General features: G+C 35.0%; 2 protein-coding genes and 2 pseudogenes across 5 annotated transcripts; 1 reads left to right on the forward strand and 3 right to left on the reverse strand.

Annotated features, from left to right (window-relative positions):
• Nucleotides 1-1,931: 1,931 nt before the first annotated feature.
• LOC146900180 (uncharacterized) lies at nucleotides 1,932-3,070 on the reverse strand. Its single transcript, XM_085736917.1, has 2 exons — nucleotides 2,789-3,070; nucleotides 1,932-2,675 (listed from the first exon to the last, which is right to left on the reverse strand). The coding sequence occupies exons 1-2, from the start codon at nucleotides 3,068-3,070 to the stop codon at nucleotides 1,932-1,934; spliced, it is 1,026 nt and encodes a 341-aa protein (XP_085593043.1).
• Nucleotides 3,071-5,811: 2,741 nt separating this feature from the next.
• LOC146900181 (Transducin/WD40 repeat-like superfamily protein) lies at nucleotides 5,812-12,463 on the forward strand. 2 transcript variants are annotated; one of them, XM_085738330.1, is made up of 11 exons: nucleotides 5,812-5,909; nucleotides 6,002-6,093; nucleotides 6,211-6,311; nucleotides 8,222-8,322; nucleotides 8,413-8,479; nucleotides 8,575-8,674; nucleotides 8,781-8,894; nucleotides 9,002-9,139; nucleotides 9,251-9,335; nucleotides 9,589-9,638; nucleotides 12,133-12,463. In XM_085738330.1, the coding sequence occupies exons 1-11, from the start codon at nucleotides 5,903-5,905 to the stop codon at nucleotides 12,280-12,282; spliced, it is 1,005 nt and encodes a 334-aa protein (XP_085594456.1). In that variant the 5' UTR covers nucleotides 5,812-5,902; the 3' UTR covers nucleotides 12,283-12,463. The 2 variants fall into 2 exon arrangements, with proteins under 2 accessions (XP_085594456.1, XP_085594457.1); XM_085738331.1 differs by having other exon boundaries at nucleotides 5,812-5,906.
• Nucleotides 12,464-12,933: 470 nt separating this feature from the next.
• LOC146900182 (UDP-glycosyltransferase 91A1 pseudogene) lies at nucleotides 12,934-14,665 on the reverse strand (annotated as a pseudogene). Its single transcript, XR_015023790.1, has one exon. The product of XR_015023790.1 is annotated as a UDP-glycosyltransferase 91A1 pseudogene (transcript).
• Nucleotides 14,666-16,466: 1,801 nt separating this feature from the next.
• LOC146900183 (UDP-glycosyltransferase 91A1 pseudogene) lies at nucleotides 16,467-18,139 on the reverse strand (annotated as a pseudogene). Its single transcript, XR_015022428.1, has one exon. The product of XR_015022428.1 is annotated as a UDP-glycosyltransferase 91A1 pseudogene (transcript).
• Nucleotides 18,140-19,712: the final 1,573 nt, after the last annotated feature.

Raw genomic sequence — 19,712 nt, forward strand, 5'->3', positions numbered from 1 at the left:
CAATGATGCTCGCATATTCAGTTTGTCTAACACCATCTCCAGTGTTCTTAAAAGGTTTTACACTTGGATCATAGGGTGTGCATGCAGGTTTATAATCAATGTAGTTGTATTTCCTTAATATCTTCTCAACGTAATGAGACTGATCCAAGGAAATTCCTTTATCTGATCTAGTAATCTTGATGCCAAGAATTACGTCAGCTTCTCCTAGGTCCTTCATATCAAAGTTGTTATTCAACAGTGATTTCACAAAATTTATGGCAGGAATGTTTGACCCAAATATGAGTAGGTCGTCTACATATAGACATATGATAGTGCAAATGTTTTTATCATACTTGTAGTAGATACATTTGTCACTTTCATTCACTTTGAACTTAATCGTAATCATTAAGTTGTCAAACTTTTCATGCCATTGCTTAGGGGCTTGTTTTAGACCATACAGAGATTTGTCTAACTTACAGACTTTGCTTTCATGTCCATGGACTACAAAACCTTCAGGTTGTTCCATATAGATTTCTTCTTCCAACTCACCATTCAAAAAAGCAGTTTTCACATCCATTTGGTGTACAATCAAATTATAAGCAGCAGCCAAGGAAATTAGTACCCTTATGGATGTGATTCGAGTAACTGGTGATTAGGTATCGAAAAAATCTATATTTTTTCTTTGTCTGAAACCTTTGGCTACAAGGCGTACCTTGTATTTATCAACAGTTCCATCAGGTTTCAGTTTCTTTTTCAAGATCCATTTACAACCTATTGGTTTGCAGCCTGGAAGCAGTTCAGTCAAGTGCCATAAACAGTAGAGAATCCATTTCATCATTTATGGCTTCTTGCCATAAGTCAGCATCCAAGGAAGACAAAGCTTCTTTGAGATTTGATGGATCCTCTTCTAATGTATTGACCACATATTCAGGTCCATAATCTTTAGCAGTTCTTGCTCTCTTACTTCTTCGAAGTTCTGTTACATCAATTATGATGTTCTTATCACTATCCCTAATCACTGGATTATGATCAAGTGTAGAGTTCATATTTGCGCCCCCACTATTACCCCCACTATCTCTTGATAGAAAGGGAAATTTTGTTTCATAGAAATCGACGTCATTTGATTCTATGATCACTTTAGCCTTTAGGTCATAAAACCTATATGCTTTACTGTTCAAGGCATACCCAATGAATAAACATTCATAGGCTCTACTGGCTAGTTTGACTCTCTTGGGATTGGGAATTCTAACATAGGCTAAACAGCCCCATGTTCGGAAATAAGACAAGTTTGGTTGTCTTTTCTTCAAAATTTCATAAGGAGAAATTTTGTTCTTAGTTTTAGGTACTATGTTTAGCACATAGCTAACAGTCAGTAAAATTTCTCCCCACCAATGAGGCGCTGCACCAGAATTAAGCATGATAACAACTACTAATTCGGTAAAGGTTCGATTTTTTCCTTTCCGCTTTACCGTTCATCTCAGGAGAGTAAGGTGCAGTTGTTTCATGAATTATTTCGTGCTCTTTATAATACTCATTGGATGTGTGTGATAAATATTCGGTGCCTCTGTCACTACGATAACGCTTGATTCTTTTATTGAATTGATTTTCAATTTCTTTAACAAATATTTTAAACATATCAAGCGCTTCACTTTTGTTTTTTTTTTCATTAAATACACATAAGTGTAATCAGAGCAATCATCAATAAAAGTTATAAAGTATCTTTGCCCGTTTCTAGTTAAGTTACCATCAAGTTCGCATATATCAGAATGTACTAATTCAAATGGTTCGGTTTCTCTTATTACAGATTTATGCGATCCTTTGTTATTTTTGCTTGACTACAAAACTGACATTTTCCAAATTCATTCAAAGATAAAACTGACATTTTTTCAAATTCATTCAAAGATAACTTAGGAATTAAACCGATATTGCTCATATTAGAAATGATTCGTTTATTAACGTGACAGAGTCGTGCATGCCAAATAAGAACCAACCATCAGGTCCACCCACCATGTTGATCCACTAGATCCACCCACCATGTTGATTTCAGTTGTCATTGCAGAATACGGCTGCTCCTCATTTATTGTCAAGTGAGCCTGAGCTAGAGCCGCTCTAGTGGATGAGTTTCTACACTTTCGTGCCATATGACCTGGTTGTCCGCAATTGTAGCAATTAATCGGTTGAGCAGGGTCATTCTTTGATGGTTGAGCTCTTGGGACTTTTTGTGGGTTCCCATTCTTATTCCGATTGGAATTCTTATTTGCAGGGTGGTTCTGATTCTTAAATTGTTTGCCCGTAGGCTTTAGAACATCACCCACATATTTCTTTTTAGTGTTGTTGTTCGAGACAGGAAACACCTCTTCATTCAGTTCTTGTTTTCTTGCCTCTTCTTCAATACGAAGTTGAGTAATCAGACTTTCAAGAGAAAACTCCTTAGTCTTATGCCTAAGGGCATTCTTGAAGTCCTTCCAAACAGGGGGCAGTTTATCAATTATCACAGCAATCTGAAACTGCTCAGGTAATTGAATCCCTCCAACAAAAATCTCATGAGCTATATTCTGAAGCTCCTGAGATTGTTTTTCGACAAATTTCTCGTCGTTTATCTTATAGTTTAGGTACCGGCTCACATCAAATTTCTTTGAGCCAGCCTCTTCAATGTTATACTTATTCTGAAGAGCATCCCAACCATCCTTAGCTGTCTTATGAATAAAATGCAGATCATATAGATGATCCGCAAGACAGTTCAAATATAATTCTTGCACATGCAATCATCATCTTGCCAGAGGAGTATATCCTTTTCAGCCTGTTTCACCTTTTCAGCATGTTCGGCAGTAAGCCTTTCCAACTCAGCATTTGTCGCAGATACAGAAGCATCTGTTGCCACTGCTGTCTTACCGTTACTAGTCGTTTCCATAGGAACCGACATCGATGGTATCACAGGTACGTTGTTCTTCAAGACGTGGGCAACCTTTTTAGTAGTTAGAAAAAACATCATCTTTGTTTGCCAACGCTTGAAGTTACTACCGTGAAACTTAAACAGTTTGTTGAAATCGACAACTGTTCCAAATACAGTAATTTCGTTGTTGGTACTCATGGTTTCAGAAACGTCTTAAAATTGTTAGTTTTCGATTTAAAAATATACCGAACGAAATTACTGGGTGAGTCAAGACCAGGTCGCTTTCTTTAAGACGTTTCGCGGCACTACCCTAGTTTGTGCAAGGTAGACTAACAACCACGCCGTCTCCAGGATAAAACAGCCCAGATCACTGTTACGAGTACATACTGCACAGTATATAGTCGCTCGAGAATTACACCTCAAAGTATGGTTCAATCGTTTGATCGAAGCCACTCGATACGGTACGTAACCGCTCTATTCGAAACCGACGGGACAAAAAGGAGTAGAAGATGAAGAATGATTTGTTAACACAAATCGGAGGGAGAAGAGAGAAACCGCATAGGAAGCATCGACTGTGAGATTTGGTGTGTAGAATGAATAGGGCGAGCTCTCCTTTTATAGGGAGAGTTTGTAACAAAAAACAAGTGACTTGGGGATTAAGTCTGCTTAATCCTTAAACAAACGCGTTTTGTTTCTTAATTGGATATATCCGGAAGTTTCTGGATATGCGTTTTGGATCGGGTCGAATCGTAACAAATTTATTTGTTACGCGTAGCGCATACGGATAATGATTAAATTAATTAATTTAACATTTTCAAGTGACAAAAAATATATATATCATTTTTTTTTAACCCACGACCGGCCCGGCCCGACCCGGCCGGTCGGCGGCGCGCGTGATATATATATTTTGTAAGCGTTCACCCGTTCACAAAATTGGGTACCCCAAGGGCACACCCTTGGAGGCCACTTTGCCCATATATAAACACTTACTAGTTGGGGTGACCCTCCAATGTGGGACATTTTTAAGTCTCACCCACACACTAGTTCTTTCATAGTGTTTTTCTTTCCAATTTTCTTCACTAGAATGACTAGTGTTCCAACACAATATATGAATATTGCCCACCAATCTAAAATTTCTAGCTCCGCCACTGAGGCACGGGCAAGATATTTTGATTGAGCTACAACATTTAAAACAATTTCATCAAATATAAAAAGATTTAGGAACTAGGAATGACATAAAAAGATTTAGGAACTAGGAATGACATAGTGAATATTTTGTTAATCGGGTATCATTTGCATACAACAATAAAGACTAATGATTTGAACTTGGTAGAACCACAATTGATGAAAAATCTCTCCTTCAAGAGATTTAACATTGTAGTATTTATATGATTTAATTTGAATATGAACCTTTGGTTAAGCTGAAAGGTATCACTTACCATCTCATCCAAGTGATCTTATATAATTAGTCGACATTTTTATTAGTTATATTCAAGACCAAAAGAAATGATATTTTGACAATATAATAGGTGGTTTTTCTAAGATTATATTTTCTTTTTTCTTTGTTGTTTCATGGAATTAGTGCGACGCATGGTTTTGTTAGCCATTTTGGTGCGACATTATTTGTCGCATTCATATTGACATATTAGTTTTGATCCACTGTAAATTAAAAAAATAATTTGATGTCTACAAACGTAATAGATCTGAAGGCATGAATATTTCAGACATTTTTTTTTTGTGTTAACCCTCTGGTTTTCAAAGGAAGAGGCTCTGGTAATCTGGAGTTCAATCGTGAGGTAAGTATAGCTTCTCCAAGAATTGTTCCATCCAGGAATCGAAGGTAGGTTCTCCCGAACAATTTGTCTTTTGATGAAGTTCAATAACCATTTGAGTCAAATCACTTTGTTCTATTTCAGGCACTTTTATTTCATCATATTTATAGGTTTTGTCATATTTGTAGAAGTTTTTTTTCATTATATGCTATTAATCTAGATGCTTTGAACTTGCTCGCAAAATCATTCTTTTTTGTTTATGTCAAATTTTACCTATATTTGGTGGATTTCAATGACAAAAGAAACATTTATTTGTGGACATCAATTTATATATAAATTTCCTTTATAAATAATAGTATATAAACTAATTTAATTATAAAATTAATTATAAATAAATTTGATATAAATATGAAATTAACATTTCCCTTGTAAATATATGTAGATTAATATGGAAGTTGGTACAAGAGGTAATTAACCCTTCTTAAATCTTCCTTAAAAAAAAAAAAAAACCCTTCTTAAATCTAAGTCGTTGAATATTTAAATTATATATCAATGGTAGGATTGTAAATTCTCATTATGGGAAAATCATTCTCCCTTCCAAGCATAAACACACCACTTTTTGTTATACTGTTAGTCCCTAAATTTTTTTTCAATCACTATTTTTTGTACTTACTTTTTAGTCTAATCATGTCTAACCATCATATTTTTGAATGATTTTTTTCAAAAATGAGTAGAATATTATGACAATCTTTCTAAAAGATTTTTTTTTTTTAACAAAACATGACTTTTTAAACACCAACAACATAAATAATTCATATTTTATTAAAAAATTATTTTATTTTAGGAAGATTACCATAATATTCTAATCATTTTTTATTAAAATAAATTCATTAAAAAAATGAAGAAATACTAAACATGAGTTGACTAAAAAATAAGAATTAAAAATGATGATAAAAAATCTTTAGAGGAACTTGACCAAAAAAAAATCTTTTAAGGACTAAAATATCTATTTTTTTTTAAAAACACTAAAATAATTTTTTTTTTGAGAAAATTAAAATAAAAAGTTGATATATTTACTAGGATAAAAAAACATATTTAACTTTTTATTTTAACGAGAAGTAAATGAATAACTTTTTATCTTCAAAATAAAAACTCGACTGCTTCTTCAAGCTGTGGATTGAGGTTTCTTCACACTCACTCAAATTCCACAAAATCTCCATCAACATTTCATACACCAACGCGAAATTCATCTCCAACAATGGGTGGTACATCATAATTATCACTACTGATTTTACACGCTCGTTCCTTTTCTTTTCTACTTCGTTTTTCTCTCACATTTTCGTGTTTTTCTTCTCAGGAACACCAGCGGAAAAAGAAGAGAAAGTTTCTTTGGATCTCAGTGAAGAAATTCTTCTCAGTATGGAAGTTGGAATGTCCTTCAAAGATTACGTAACCAATTTCTATTATTTTCTTTTTTGATTTCTTTTTTTGTTGATTCATCAAATTCAACATTTTAGGGTTTTTCATTTTATAATTGGGTTTTTAATTTTTTTGTTTTGTGCACAGAATGGTAGAATTAGTTCAATGGATTTTCATAGGGCATCAAGTTATCTTGTTACTGCTAGCGATGACGAATCCATTCGATTATACGATGTTGCTGCTGGAACGTAAGCCCTAATTTTATTTATTTATTGTTTTAATTATGTGAACAATTCATGTAGAATCAGCTTATTAACTTCGTTGAAATTACTGCATTCAAAATTCTTATAATGAGTGAACCACCAAATTTTTCCCCGACTTTGTAGGATACTCTCAATTAGGTCCCTGAGATTATGAATATTTCAAAAAGGTCTCTGACTCTGTCAAATTTGACTTATATTAGTACTTCTGAGAGATGTTAGGTAATACATTGATAGTAAGTAGTTCAATATTGAGACCAGCTTAATAGCAAGTTGTTAAAATGGGGAATTAGTCACTTTAGTCCCTGAATCGGAAGGGATTCGTCACTTTAGTCCCTGAATGCAGATAAATTGCAAAATAGTCCCTGAATGTAGACTTTGTTAGTCAATTTAGTCCCTTAATGCAAACTTCGTTAGTCAATTTAGTCCCTGAATGTAGACTCCGTTAGTCACTTTAGTCCCTGAAATTGACCATGCGGGGACTGTTTTGCAATTTCTCTTCATTCAGGGACTAAAGTGACGAATCCTCTCCCATTCAGGGACTAAAGTGACTAATTCCCCTTGTTAAAATATAGGGAGCTAATTGGTAAGTGGTTAAATATAGGAACCAACTCGACAGTTTAATAATATAGTCAGAGACCTTTTTGAAATATTCATACTTTCAGGGGCTTATTTGAATGCGCCCTACAAAGTCAGGGACGAATTTGGTGGTGTACTCATCTTATAATTGTGTTTTCTTTTCTTTTATCGTTACTTTTATTTCAGCAAGGCTTATGATGCCTCTAAGTGCAATTTTATCGCTAGTTGCTTTTCGATAGCTTAAAGATAAGCAGCACTGCTTATTTCATTCTTATCTTTGTAGTAAGTCAGAAAAAATCAGTTGCTAATTAGTAAAAATTGGTTGCTTATTAATTAATAAGAAAATAACTTCGATGCCTTGATAGCAACCAAACAATCGTTTTCAGAAGAAGTGGAAAAAAGGGAAAAGATGAATTGATATCAAATGGTTTAATAGGAAATGAAACAGATGCAAAACTAGAAAAATAGAGGAAAGAAAACCCAAAACTATTTACAATGGAGGTGAGGCACGTTTTATGAAGGATGTTGGAGCAGGAGGCTCGCTCGCTTGCGAGATCAACAACGGTGATAGCAGAAGCCAAAAATGACAGAAGACGGAGGCTAGGCATTGTAGCCCACTTTCTCGTCCTTTTTTTCAATGGGTTCTGCTTTGGTTGATTTGCTGTCCTCCCTTTCCAATGGAGATGGTGGAAGAGACTGAGAACAAGGGAGATAGGACCAGGAGACGGGGATATTGGAAGAACAGGGAGGATCAGATGAGAGTGGATTGGAAGAAAAATTTGGAGTTGAGATAATGGGAGCTGGGAGAAACATTGTCTTCTCAAAGAGGAAAGGGAGAGAGAGAGTTGAGGAAAAATGTTTTTTTTTTTTTTTTTTTTGTTCAAGTCAAATTAAGGTGACAATAGATGAAGACTCTGTGACGTAGGAGTGAAACTTCAATAGTTTTGTTAAAACTGACCTAGCAAAAATGGGCCTCCCAAAATTGGGTAAAGCTGCAAAATTCTAATTTAGGGTTGCATATGCTCTAATATTATTTACAACATTATACCATGAGTAGATGCGATGGATTCTTGTACCAGATTGGGATTCTTAAAATTTATGAGATGACCTGGATACTATATTCGTAAATAGTCACAATGAAGAAATTTATTATGTCATTAGCAATGATGTTGAGTTTTTGAAATTACATATTTTTTCAGTATTATATATTAATGTCCTGTGTTGTGTCATCCATACGAGTCTAGGCATTTTTTTTCTCTACTAATTGATCTATATTTGTTCATCAACATGAAATTTTGAGATTTCCTAATTGTTACCAGATCTTTGAAGACAATTAACAGTAAGAAATATGGGGTTGATTTGGTTTGCTTCACATCTCATCCTACAACTGTCATTTACTCTTCTAAGAATGGTTGGGATGGTATGTGTTATATACCTATTTCCATCTTCATTGATCTCTGTAATCCGTAAATTTTTGTACATTCATTACTAATATGATCAATTAATCCAGAATCTTTGCGGCTTCTATCATTGCATGATAACAAGTACTTGAGATATTTCAAAGGTCATCATGACAGGTTTGTTATATACATTCCAATCTCAAATTGTATGTAGTGTTCACGTACGTTCCCATTTTGTCATATAACAAGATACATATTTGTTCTTTTTCTAGGGTTGTCTCACTTAGCTTGTGCCCTCGGAAAGATTGCTTTATATCTGGATCGTTAGATCGAACTGTCTTACTATGGGATCAAAGGGCTGAGAAGTGCCAGGTAGTAGAATTTGAACACTACTGCTTGCATATTTCTTAATCCTTTTGTATCTAATACATCATATAACTTTTTTAGGGGCTTCTTACTTTCTTTAAAAACTAAATAGGGACTGCTACATGTAAAAGGAAGGCCTGCTATATCATATGATGATCAAGGGCTTGTCTTTGCAATAGCCTTTGGAGGATACATAAGAATGTTTGATGCAAGGATGTATGAAAAGGTTTGCAAATTTCACATGAAAATAAATATTATTGTTTTGATTTGTAAATTTGTAATGTTAATTGTTATATAAAATAATAATCTATTATTGTGCAATTCACTCTACAGGGTCCCTTTGAGCTATTTTCTGTTGGGGGAGATGTTTCTGATGCGAATGTTGTGAAGTTTAGTAATGATGGGAGACTCATGCTTGTAACAACTACAGATGGACATATCCATGTTCTTGACTCATTCCGTGGTACACTTGTTCGTATCGTCCCTACTTTCCTCAGCTCAAATACTTCTTTCAGTTGTTTTATATTTGCTTTGAAAGGCTTTCTATGTATGTGATTGCTTTTCTTTATCATATGTACACAGTTATTCACATATAATGTCACGCCTGTCTCATGCAACTCCACATTAGAAGCTTCTTTCAGCCCTGATGGAATGTTTGTAATATCAAGTAAGAGTTTTTGGATTGCCCAACACTTTTTTAGTCATTATGGACTTATTAACTCATTGATGTCATCCACAATTTTTTGCGTAAACCTTGTATTCTGTACATGGAATGTGGAACTTTATGTCCCCTGTATTCCATACCTTAAACTATGTTTTGGAAGAAAGCTTTACAATCAATCAATGTATGTAATCCTGTTGGCTTCTGTTTGTTTCTTGCTAGGTTTGTTATGCTAAAATTTTAAGCCTAAATTTTGCAGGTTCTGGGGACGGTAGCATCTATGCATGGAGTGTTCGGAGTGGTATAGAGGTATGTTAAGCTATATTCTTTCTCTTTCCCGCATTTCACAACTGTTCTTTTTTATTCGTAACTTTTACTTAATTTGTACCTTTATGATAGTCTTAGATTTTATATCTATAAGCAATGTGGGACTAAATCCACCCCTTTAAACCCAACACAATGAAGGTGTTTAAGGCTGCAATGAAGGCAACTCAAATGCCGCAATTAGGCGGCCAGGGGTGGACGACAATAAAGGCGGAATTTCCAACAGATAGTAATTCTCCACTAAGAATAATATGCTTAAGTTGGGCCACTTTTACATGTTCAGCTTTCCATGCTTGTGCGAGGCATGCCTTCATTGCAGCCTACTAAGTTAGATGAGTTTTGGTCTGAAAAATGTTTTTAAGTGCGAGGTATCCCTCACCTTAAGAGGTTAAGTTAGACACAACCCAAATTCTATTAGTATGTTATTAATTAATTATTATAGCAGCTTTTGAAAATTTATTACTTGTAGTTATATCCCATAAAGGATATGTTCAATCTTGTGTGCCATCATGGTACACATTCTGGCATCACATTTGATGGGATGGAAGCCACTAGTGATCATTGTTTTTCTAAAAATAGTTTGCATTTTGTATATCTTTTTTTTTCTTTGTTGTTTGATTACCTGGAGAATAGCAGAAAAAATAATGTTATGAAGCATGTGAAGTTGTATGTGAAATTTTATTATTTTTTGTATGTTGAGAGGTTTGAAGATTGGTACCCCACATCATATTTTTATTGACAAATGTATAAGAACATGGGGAACCTCCTTTAAATGCTAGCTATCAAGAGGAAATAATCAAACCACTAAATATTCAACCAAACATCTCATACTACTTGATGTAGGAGTTAGACATCCCATAATATTCAAGTCCCTATCATAGCACTGCCCTTGAGAGATGACGTTCCAGCAGCTGTACTCTTCAACAGTGTACTCGACCTTTCTGGTCAGCCTCTTCTTAGGTATCCCTTTATGAGCCTGGACAACCAGGTTCTGATACCAATTGATAGGTATTTATACATTTGGAAAATCCTCCCTTGAAGGCTAAGGGAGAAGAATCAAACCATTTAAATACTCCACCGAGCATCCTGTACTACTTTTTTTTTTAACAGCTAATTTTTTTATTAAAACAAAACCGTAGCAGCACAAGAGCCTCTACGGTAGCAGGCTACACAAAACCCCCAAGATACAAGCACAACAACAAAGCCGCCGTCCTGTGTTGCACAACACAGCAGGAACAACACAGCACAAAACCAAAAAAAACAGAAAACTAAACACAGCCGAAACAAACAACAAAGCCTAGACAGCAGCAGCACTGCCAGAGACACACCAGCAACAACAAAACCACCAAACTAACCCACCCTAAGCTATGCTACCTCAATAAACAATCCCTAGGATTCCAACACCACTCGTAATACAAACACGAGGCAATTTTCAACCTACTAAGACTCCAATGCCACGAAAAGACTTTTATCTTGTCCACCAAGTCATCAACCTCCTTGATCGAAGTATTAAAAATACAATCATTCCTCTCCTTCGAAATCACCCAGATTGCGTCGTGCCAAATTAATCAAAAACCCCGTCTAAGCTTCCTAGACCTCGCCTCATTAGTCCAACATTGAAAGTGCACGAACAGATTCGGAGGAGTAACCAAATTGACTTGAAGCCAACTCAAAACACACAATTAACCGCTGCATCCGCATTCAACACTCGTCTGATCACAAGGTTAACACGAGCTGGAATACGGTCCAACAGCAGCATCGAAGAGAAGGCAACCACTTTAGCCGGAGCTGGGGTGTTCCATAGGTACCTATACACAACTTTTTCCAATTGTCACTTCGTCGTCTACTTGATTTGGGACTTGGACATCCATAACACCAATGCCCCTATAATTTCTGTTCACTCCCTAATAGAACAGAGAGCAGAGACTGGTCAACCCAGAAAGTAAAAGGGCTAAAACCAATGGATCAATCCTAAAAATGAAGAAAAACTATTGCATTAATGTGCTGCACGATGGAGAAAGATTTGTGTTTCTTCAAAAATTAAACAAAATAACTAACTTATTTTCCACACAGACAACAGTCCTCTCACCCAGGTCAAGCTTAACCACTACTGCCCAATTTTCTCACATACCCCCTTTTGACCCTCCACCTTTTCCACTATATGGATGTCTCCCCCAACTCCAATTGCCACCTTCCCTTTTTATTATTCCCCATCTACTCACTTTGTCTCCTTGCTCCCGTTCCATGAGAGACTTTCTTTATAATGGGCCTGTGACCCCACCTAATAGAAAATACTTTTCATATTGATTATGGATATATTGAATCATAACTTTCAAGCAAACTATTATGCCAGAAACTTGTGATTGAAAAACAAATTAGGCTGGGGAGGGTTGGCATCATTAACTTCTTTGGTTAACAGCATTTTAAAGTTTGAATAGTACTCGCCATTGCAATATTAATTCTTATCTATCCTTTGTAGGTTGCAAGTTGGAGAAGTGCAACTTCTGATATTGGACCTCCTGTTGTGAAGTGGGCTCCTGGGTGTCTTATGTTTGCAACCGGGTCGTCTGAGTTGTCATTTTGGGTTCCAGATTTGTCTAAAATAGGAGCTTTTGTCGGAAAAAAGTAGAAAACTTAACACAACGAAAACTATTGTTTACTGTTCAACCAACTGAAAGATTATATTTTGTTAATCCTACCGACAAACTTTGCCATGGTTTGTAAATACGCTTCTCCAGTAGGTATTTCAGAGAGCCTCCTGAACCGTACAAGTTGAGATATATGGAGTATTCATGTTATTTTTTTTGCTATTCATTCTTGTTATAGATGTTATTTGGTTATAATAGTATCTTAGTAATGGTCCTTGATTGCAAGGTGCATTTCCAAATGCACCAGTCTGCAGTTTGGTATGGTCATTAAAATTATGCGTCATGTTCACGGTTTTTCCAATTTTTATCAACCATTTGAGACTATTATTCATGTGTGCCTATGTTAATCACGAGCTTGTTCTGTTGTTTTGAAAAGCTCAAAGAAACTTATCACAAGATAGATAGCCTAATGAATGGCTGAAGTTCGGTTTTTTTAGGATCTGATGCTTAACATTATACCTGTTCCAGTTACCTACACTTTTGCAATTTGCATAGAGAAATGTTTCAAAGGGAAAAGTTCGTTAACCAGTTATGTTGTACAACAGTATCTAGTGTTTGCAGCTTCCATCTATCATTTACGTTTTTATTTTGTTGCAGTGATTCATTTTGTTAGAACCAGACACAATAAATCATCTCTATAAAATCACGTTTAAAAGGCTATTTTCATTCAAATACTCAATGACAACAAGCATTTAAATAACACACACATAACACAGTTGAACAATCACAATAAATCACAAAATCATAATAAAAAGCTCATAACAAAACATATTACATAATAATATAATTATGAAAATGGTAAAATCAAATCCAGCACTACGATCAACGTTTCAAACGACTTTTAAGGTGGTCTAACAAGTTGTCAATATATCTATCTTGTCTTTCAATATTGACAAACAAGTCCTTCACCTCTTTAATATTTTCCCTATAGATCCTCCCTTCTTCTTCGAGCAAAACTAGTCTAATTGAGCGAGCCACTGAGTCACTTGTGAATGACCCATCTTGCTCATCTCTAGCCACTGTGTATGCCATTTTCTTTTCTTCCAACACCTTTGCATTTATTCCTTGGTCTACAAGAAAAGTCATCAGCACAAGTGGCTTCTCATTCTGAATTGCCTCCACCACCGATGTCCAACCTGCGTGAGAAAAGAACACACCAATCGCCGTGTGGCCCAATATCTTCATCTGGGGAACCCAATCAGTACATACAACTCCGCGCCCCTTGGTGCGATCCTCAAACCCTTCCGGCAATTGTAACACCGCAGTGTCTTTACGCCCATGTTGAGCCCTAAGGACCCAAAAGAATGGAAGATTTGACTTCTCTAATCCTAAAGCTATCTCATTGACTTCTTCCTGACTCGGTGTTGCTTCGCTACCAAAAGCCACATATACCACTGAGCCATGAATTTGGCTGTCCAACCACTCCTTGATCCCTTGCCACGTGTCATTTTCATCGATGAAGTTAAACCCTGTGCTAGGGAGTTGACCTGCAGGTAGAACTGGTTTCTGGAGAAGGTTTTGGAGGAGTTCAAACCACTCAGGTTCAAATTCAGTACAACCGCGAATCAAAATCGTGTCGCAGTTCTGAACACAGGAACTAACACGATGCATTTCAGAAATACCCGAGTCATTTTTGGAGAAAACTTCCGCGTTCTTCTTAATCTCAAAGTATTGGTATGCCACTGTAGTCTTAAATGGAATCCACGGCGGTGGAGCCGTGTAATCCTCCAGCTTTGTTCGAGGGTCTTTCTCTTTACCCATAAGAACCGAAATTGGTCCCAAGAAGGCAAGATTTGGTGGAGTAGTAATGTTGAAAAAAACACATTTTATACCAAATTTTGTTGCCACCGGACCCAACCAAAAAGGAGCAAAATCATGCATAATCCAATCAGTATTAGAAGATTCAAGGAAATTGGTCAAAGGTTGTTCTAGCTTGTCAAATGCATCTTTAAGGTATTGAAAGACATCCCACGAAACATCTGTGGTTGCCTCTGCATTTTCTGGAAGTTTGTCAACTTTTGGCATTGGAAGACTCACAAATTTGATGAGAGGAGCAACGTTTGGTGGTAGTTTAGGGAGGCGTTGTATGTTTCTTGGGGTAGAAACGTAGCTAACTTGGTGACCTTTTTGTGCTATAAGTTTGGCCACTTCAAGGTATGGGATCATGTGACCAAAGGCTAGCCATGGAAACATTACTATGTGAAGTGGCTTTTCTTCATCTCTAACTACATCCATGGTGGAGTGAGATAGATAGCTACAATGGAAAATATACAGTTGACTTTTATATACTCAAATGACAAGCTTGTATGCATACTTATTTAACTATAAAAAAGCAGTTCACGCATCCCACGAGGAAAGAGTTGTAGTAATAAGAAATTACTCCCTCCGGTCCTTTTTACAAGAGACAAATGGTCAACTAAAGTTGATGTATTTGGTCTACATTTTGAACCAAATACATCAACTTTAGTTGACCCATTTATCTCTTGTAAAAAGGACCGGAGGGAGTAGTTAAATATTTTAACTATAAAATGGGTTTTGTAACTAGTGTTTTCGGACACTTTTCAAGCATTTTTAAAATAAGAAATTAGTTATAAAAAAGTTAAATATTTTAATTTTCAATCTCATTAATTAATCAATTTGTTATAAAAAGTTACTCCATCTGTTTCAAAATGAGTGTCGCTTTAGTCAATTGCACACGGATCAAGGAATTGAATAAAGTAGTCAAATGTCATAGGAATTTTACCAAATTATCCTAATCAACTATTGGTTAGTTTTTCATTAAAGAAAAAATAATACTTTGGAAGTAGTGTAACATAGTATTAATTGAAGGGTACAATTGAAAAGAAAAAGTTATTATTGCATTGAAAACCGAAAGTGACTTTCATTTTGAAACAATTTTTTTTTTTTTGCTAAAACGACACTCATTTTGAAATGGAGGGAGTATAATTTAAAGGTATTAAAGAGTATCCGGGACATTCATTAACATTTTCCAAATCATTAAATTTAGCCGTAAGCTATCACATATACCGTCTATTACTCCCTCCATCTCATATTAGGTGTCATCTTATTTAATTTTCTTTGTCACAAATTATATGTTCCTTTTATGATATCAATAAAACATTTATTATTTTTTCTATTCATTTATTTATTGTATGTAAATAATGAGAAATGCTAAAAAGTGTCATTAGGACATTGGTTAAGAGGATAAAAATAGGAATATTGTATTGGAAATGGTGAAAAGTGATGAATTTAACTTTTTAAAAGTCAAAATATTGTTGAATTCAATGCAAACATACAACTTTTGGTTTCATTATTAAATGCCCTTAGGGCACTTGTTAGCACAACCCTTAAATAATTTATAACTACTCCACTAATTCTAATTAATACTGTAAGAGTGTTTTGGTAAATGATGCACATTTTACCAGTAAAATCAACACTATTAATCATTTACTTAATAATCCTGTAAAACTCAAATGAGACTCTTAATTTAAGACAAAGAGAGTATTAAGAAGTTACTCCCCCGTCTCATTTAAATTGTCACTTTAGCATTTTTTTTTCTATGTTTCAAAATAACTGTCGCTTTAGAATATCAATTATATCAATTTATCATTTAATATTTTTTTCTCACTAATATACTTTTATTTATTGAATTTCATTTCACTTGACTACTCAAATAACTACAATTCGAAGGAGTGTTTTAGTAAGTAATATTAATTTTACTATTAAAATCAACCAAAATAATCATTTTCTTAATAACCGTTGTTATCCTTAAAAAGAATTATAATGAGACAGATCGAGTAATGATTAAATTAATGATTTTTTCATATACTTGAGACTAACTGAACATATTCTGGTTTTGAAACCTTGAACGGGGCCAAGATATGGGAGGGTTTATTCATACAAACAAAAAGAGAAACATACTCTCTTAATATATCCTACAAAATATAAGTTTACGAATAAACAAAGGATAACCTCTCAGAGTGATTCTGTTGAGTTGAAGAATGTGTGAATGTGTTTTAGTCATTTGAATTATTCTAAGGAAAACTAAGTCATTTGAATCATTCTAAGGAAAACTTATATCTTCACACTTCAAATAACTTTGTTGAATAACAAAGAATAACTTATTCACTAACAATCTGTCTTTAGTTCTAACAACAAGAATAAATTTAAAAGAAAGATAAAGAAATTTGATTAACCTTATTAATGAATGCAGTTACAAGGAACTGAAAGTAGAAATTACTTAAAAACTAAGAAAAATCGTTGTCTACTTCACTTTGAAATTTGGATTCCGACAAGAAGTAAGTGATTAAGCTCAACGAAAATGGTAGCATCAAAGTCGACATGACAATCAATGTTTCAAAAGACTTCTAAGGTGGTCCAACAAGCTATTAACATATCTATCTTGTCTTTCAGGATTGACAAACAAATCCTTCATGTTCTTAATATTGTCTCTATAGATCATTCCCTCTTCTTCAACCATAACTAGCCTAATTGAATGAGCCACCATATCACTTGTGAAAGACCCATCTCTCTCATCTCTAGGCACCGAGTACCCCATCTTTTTTTCCTCCAACACTCTTGCATTTATTCCTTGGTCTGCAAGACACGTCAACAACACAAGTGGCTTCTCCTTTTGAATTGCCTCTACCACCGATGTCCACCCTGCATGAGTCAAGAATCCACCAACTGCCACGTGGCCCAATATCTTCATTTGTGGGGCCCAATCAGTGCATACCACTCCATGCCCTTTGGTTCGCTCCTCAAACCCTTCTGGCAATTGCAACACAATCTTATCTGCAGGCCCACGTCGAACCCTAAGGACCCAAAAGAATGGAAGCTTTGACTTCTCTAACCCTAAAGCTATCTCATTCACCTCTTCTTGGCTTGGTTTTGCTTCACTACCAAAAGCCACATATACCACTGTGCCATTTGGTTTCTTGTCTAACCACTCCTTCATCCACCACCAAGTGTTGTTTACATCGCCACCCTCAAACTCCGTGCTAAGGAGCTGACCGGCAGGGAGAACTAATTTGTTGTGAATATTTTGGATCACTTGGAACCACTCTGGTTCAAATTCGGTACAACCACGAATCAAAATGAACTCACTATTTTGAATTGATGAACAATAGCGATACGCATCAGAAAAACCTGAGTCATTGTCGGAGAGAATATCCATGATCTTGATGATCTCAAAATAACGGTACGCCACAGTGGTCTGAAAGGGAACCCACGGCGGAGAAACAATAAAGTCCTCGGGCTTTGTTCGAACCGGGTCGTTACCCAAGAGAACTGAACCCGGTCCCATAAAGCCCATGAACGGTGGAGTGAAAATAGAGAAAAAAACACATTTTATACCTAATTGGGATGCCACAGAACCCAACCAAAAAGGAACAAAATCATGCAAAATCCAATCAGCATTAGAAGATTCAAGGAAATGAGTGAAAGGTTGTTCAAGTTTATCAAAGGCATTTTTAAGGTATGGTACGACATCATAAGGAATATCTGTGGTGGCCTCTGCATTTTCAGGAAGGTTATCAACTTTAGGCATTGGAAGGCTCACAAATTTGATGAGAGGTGCTACATTTGGTGGTAGTTTAGGGAGACGTTGTATGTTTCTTGTAGTAGAAACATAACTGACTTGGTGACCCTTTTGTGCTATAAGCTTGGCTAATTCAAGGTATGGAATCATGTGACCAAAGGCTAGCCATGGAAACATTACTATATGAAGTGCCTTTTCTTCATCTCTAATGGTATCCATGATGAAGCAAAGCTAACTGCTATGGAAGAAATGAAGTTAGTGTAGATATACTCAAAAAGGATAAGGTTATACACCTCCGGTCACTATTATAAGCAAAAAAACTACATTTTAGATTCATTCATTAAATGATGTATGTGATCTTTATTATGAACCATATAGATCATTTAATGAATGAATCTAAAATGTAGTTTTTTTGCTTATAATAGTGACCGGAGGGTGTACTATGTAGTAATTTTTTAGCTCAATTTATCATGTGAACCATTATTTTCAGCTGTTAGTAAATGACATTTATCCCTTAAAAAAAACATTTAACCACACCCCTACACGTGGGTCACGTGGCAAATAAAATACATAAAGTATGAGATGTAATAAGAGGTACATGATCGAATGGAGTTATTACTCAACAACCATGTTCTAGGGAAGTTTCAAATCGAAAGGTTTTAAATTTTTACCATAATGTCACCGGTCTTTAGGGAAGTTTCTATCATAATTATAAACAACATTTTATTTTTTTAGATTTATTGAATAAATGATCTATTTAGTTTACATTACAAATGAAATACATTAGTTTTCTAAGAAATCTAGAAAATGATTTGTTAACTTATAATTAACATCGAATGGAGTATTTATTAATCAACAACCCAACAACAAATAATATTTCCATCCCATCACATACATTCACCAGTAAGGCATAAGATGTTGTTTTATTTGTTAAAATGTAACTATCACCATAAGTCATTTGGTGGGGAATGGATTGGGACATTGGGTACCATCAAGAATGGATGTCTTTATCCTTGTTTATCAGAGATGATTGACAAAATTATAAAAGCACTAAAGTTCTCATTTAACAGTGGACCTATTTTAAAAATAGTAGAACACAGATGCTTTTATATTTTACTCCTTCCATCCTAAATTATAAGATATTTTGGTCATTTTATATAAATTTAAAAAACGTAATTCATGTTGTATGAGAAAGATAAATTATAAAAAAATTACAAAATTATCCTTCATTAATGACATAGAAAACATAAATTAAAGAATTAAAAGAAGTGAGAGTAATAAATATAGTTGAGAGTATTGTAGAAAAAGTAGCATTTAACGCTTCATTGATATTGTAAAGCGACTTATAATTTGAAACAATTTTTTCTCGATAGCGACTTACTCCATTCGGTCCTGTTTATAAGAACCATTTGACTTTTTTGATTCATTGCATAAATGATGTATTTGGTTTATATTCTAGACAAGATACATCAATTACTCACTGAATCTAAAAAGTTAATTTTTTCTTATAAATTGGACCAGATGGAGTATAATTTAGGATGGAGGGAGTACACGATTAGGACTCAATGATATTGTGAAAGAGACGAGTGAAAGAAAAATTATACACACACACACACACACACACCCTCCGTGCCAAAATGTAAGCAAAAATAAGTCAACATAAGTTGATGTATTTGGTACAAATTTTGAACCAATTTTTGCTTATATTTTAGGACGGAGAGAGTATATATATATATATATATATATATAGAGAGAGAGAGAGAGAGAGAGAGAGAGAGAGAGTGTGTGTGTGTGTGTCATGATGCCTTTCTCTCCATCAAGTTGCCTAACCCCCAATCTACTTTACTTCTACCGTCTTGAAATGATAGACCT

This window comes from Medicago sativa, chromosome 8 (genome assembly GCF_051527215.1).
Source record: "Medicago sativa cultivar Bolivia chromosome 8, Bolivia_mono, whole genome shotgun sequence".
NCBI classification, from domain to species: domain Eukaryota; kingdom Viridiplantae; phylum Streptophyta; class Magnoliopsida; order Fabales; family Fabaceae; genus Medicago; species Medicago sativa.

Bases quoted from the DNA above. Each gene is read 5' to 3' on its own strand.
- LOC146900181 (XM_085738330.1), top strand. The intron at 8,323-8,412 runs GTATGTGTTATA...CAATTAATCCAG, and splicing joins TTCTAAGAATGGTTGGGATG to AATCTTTGCGGCTTCTATCA. The intron at 9,639-12,132 runs GTATGTTAAGCT...TATCCTTTGTAG, and splicing joins GTGTTCGGAGTGGTATAGAG to GTTGCAAGTTGGAGAAGTGC.
- LOC146900180 (XM_085736917.1), bottom strand. From the start codon at position 3,070: ATGAGTACCAACAACGAAATTACTGTATTTGGAACAGTTGTCGATTTC. The intron at 2,676-2,788 runs GTGAAACAGGCT...TTTATTCATAAG, and splicing joins CTGCCGAACATGCTGAAAAG to ACAGCTAAGGATGGTTGGGA.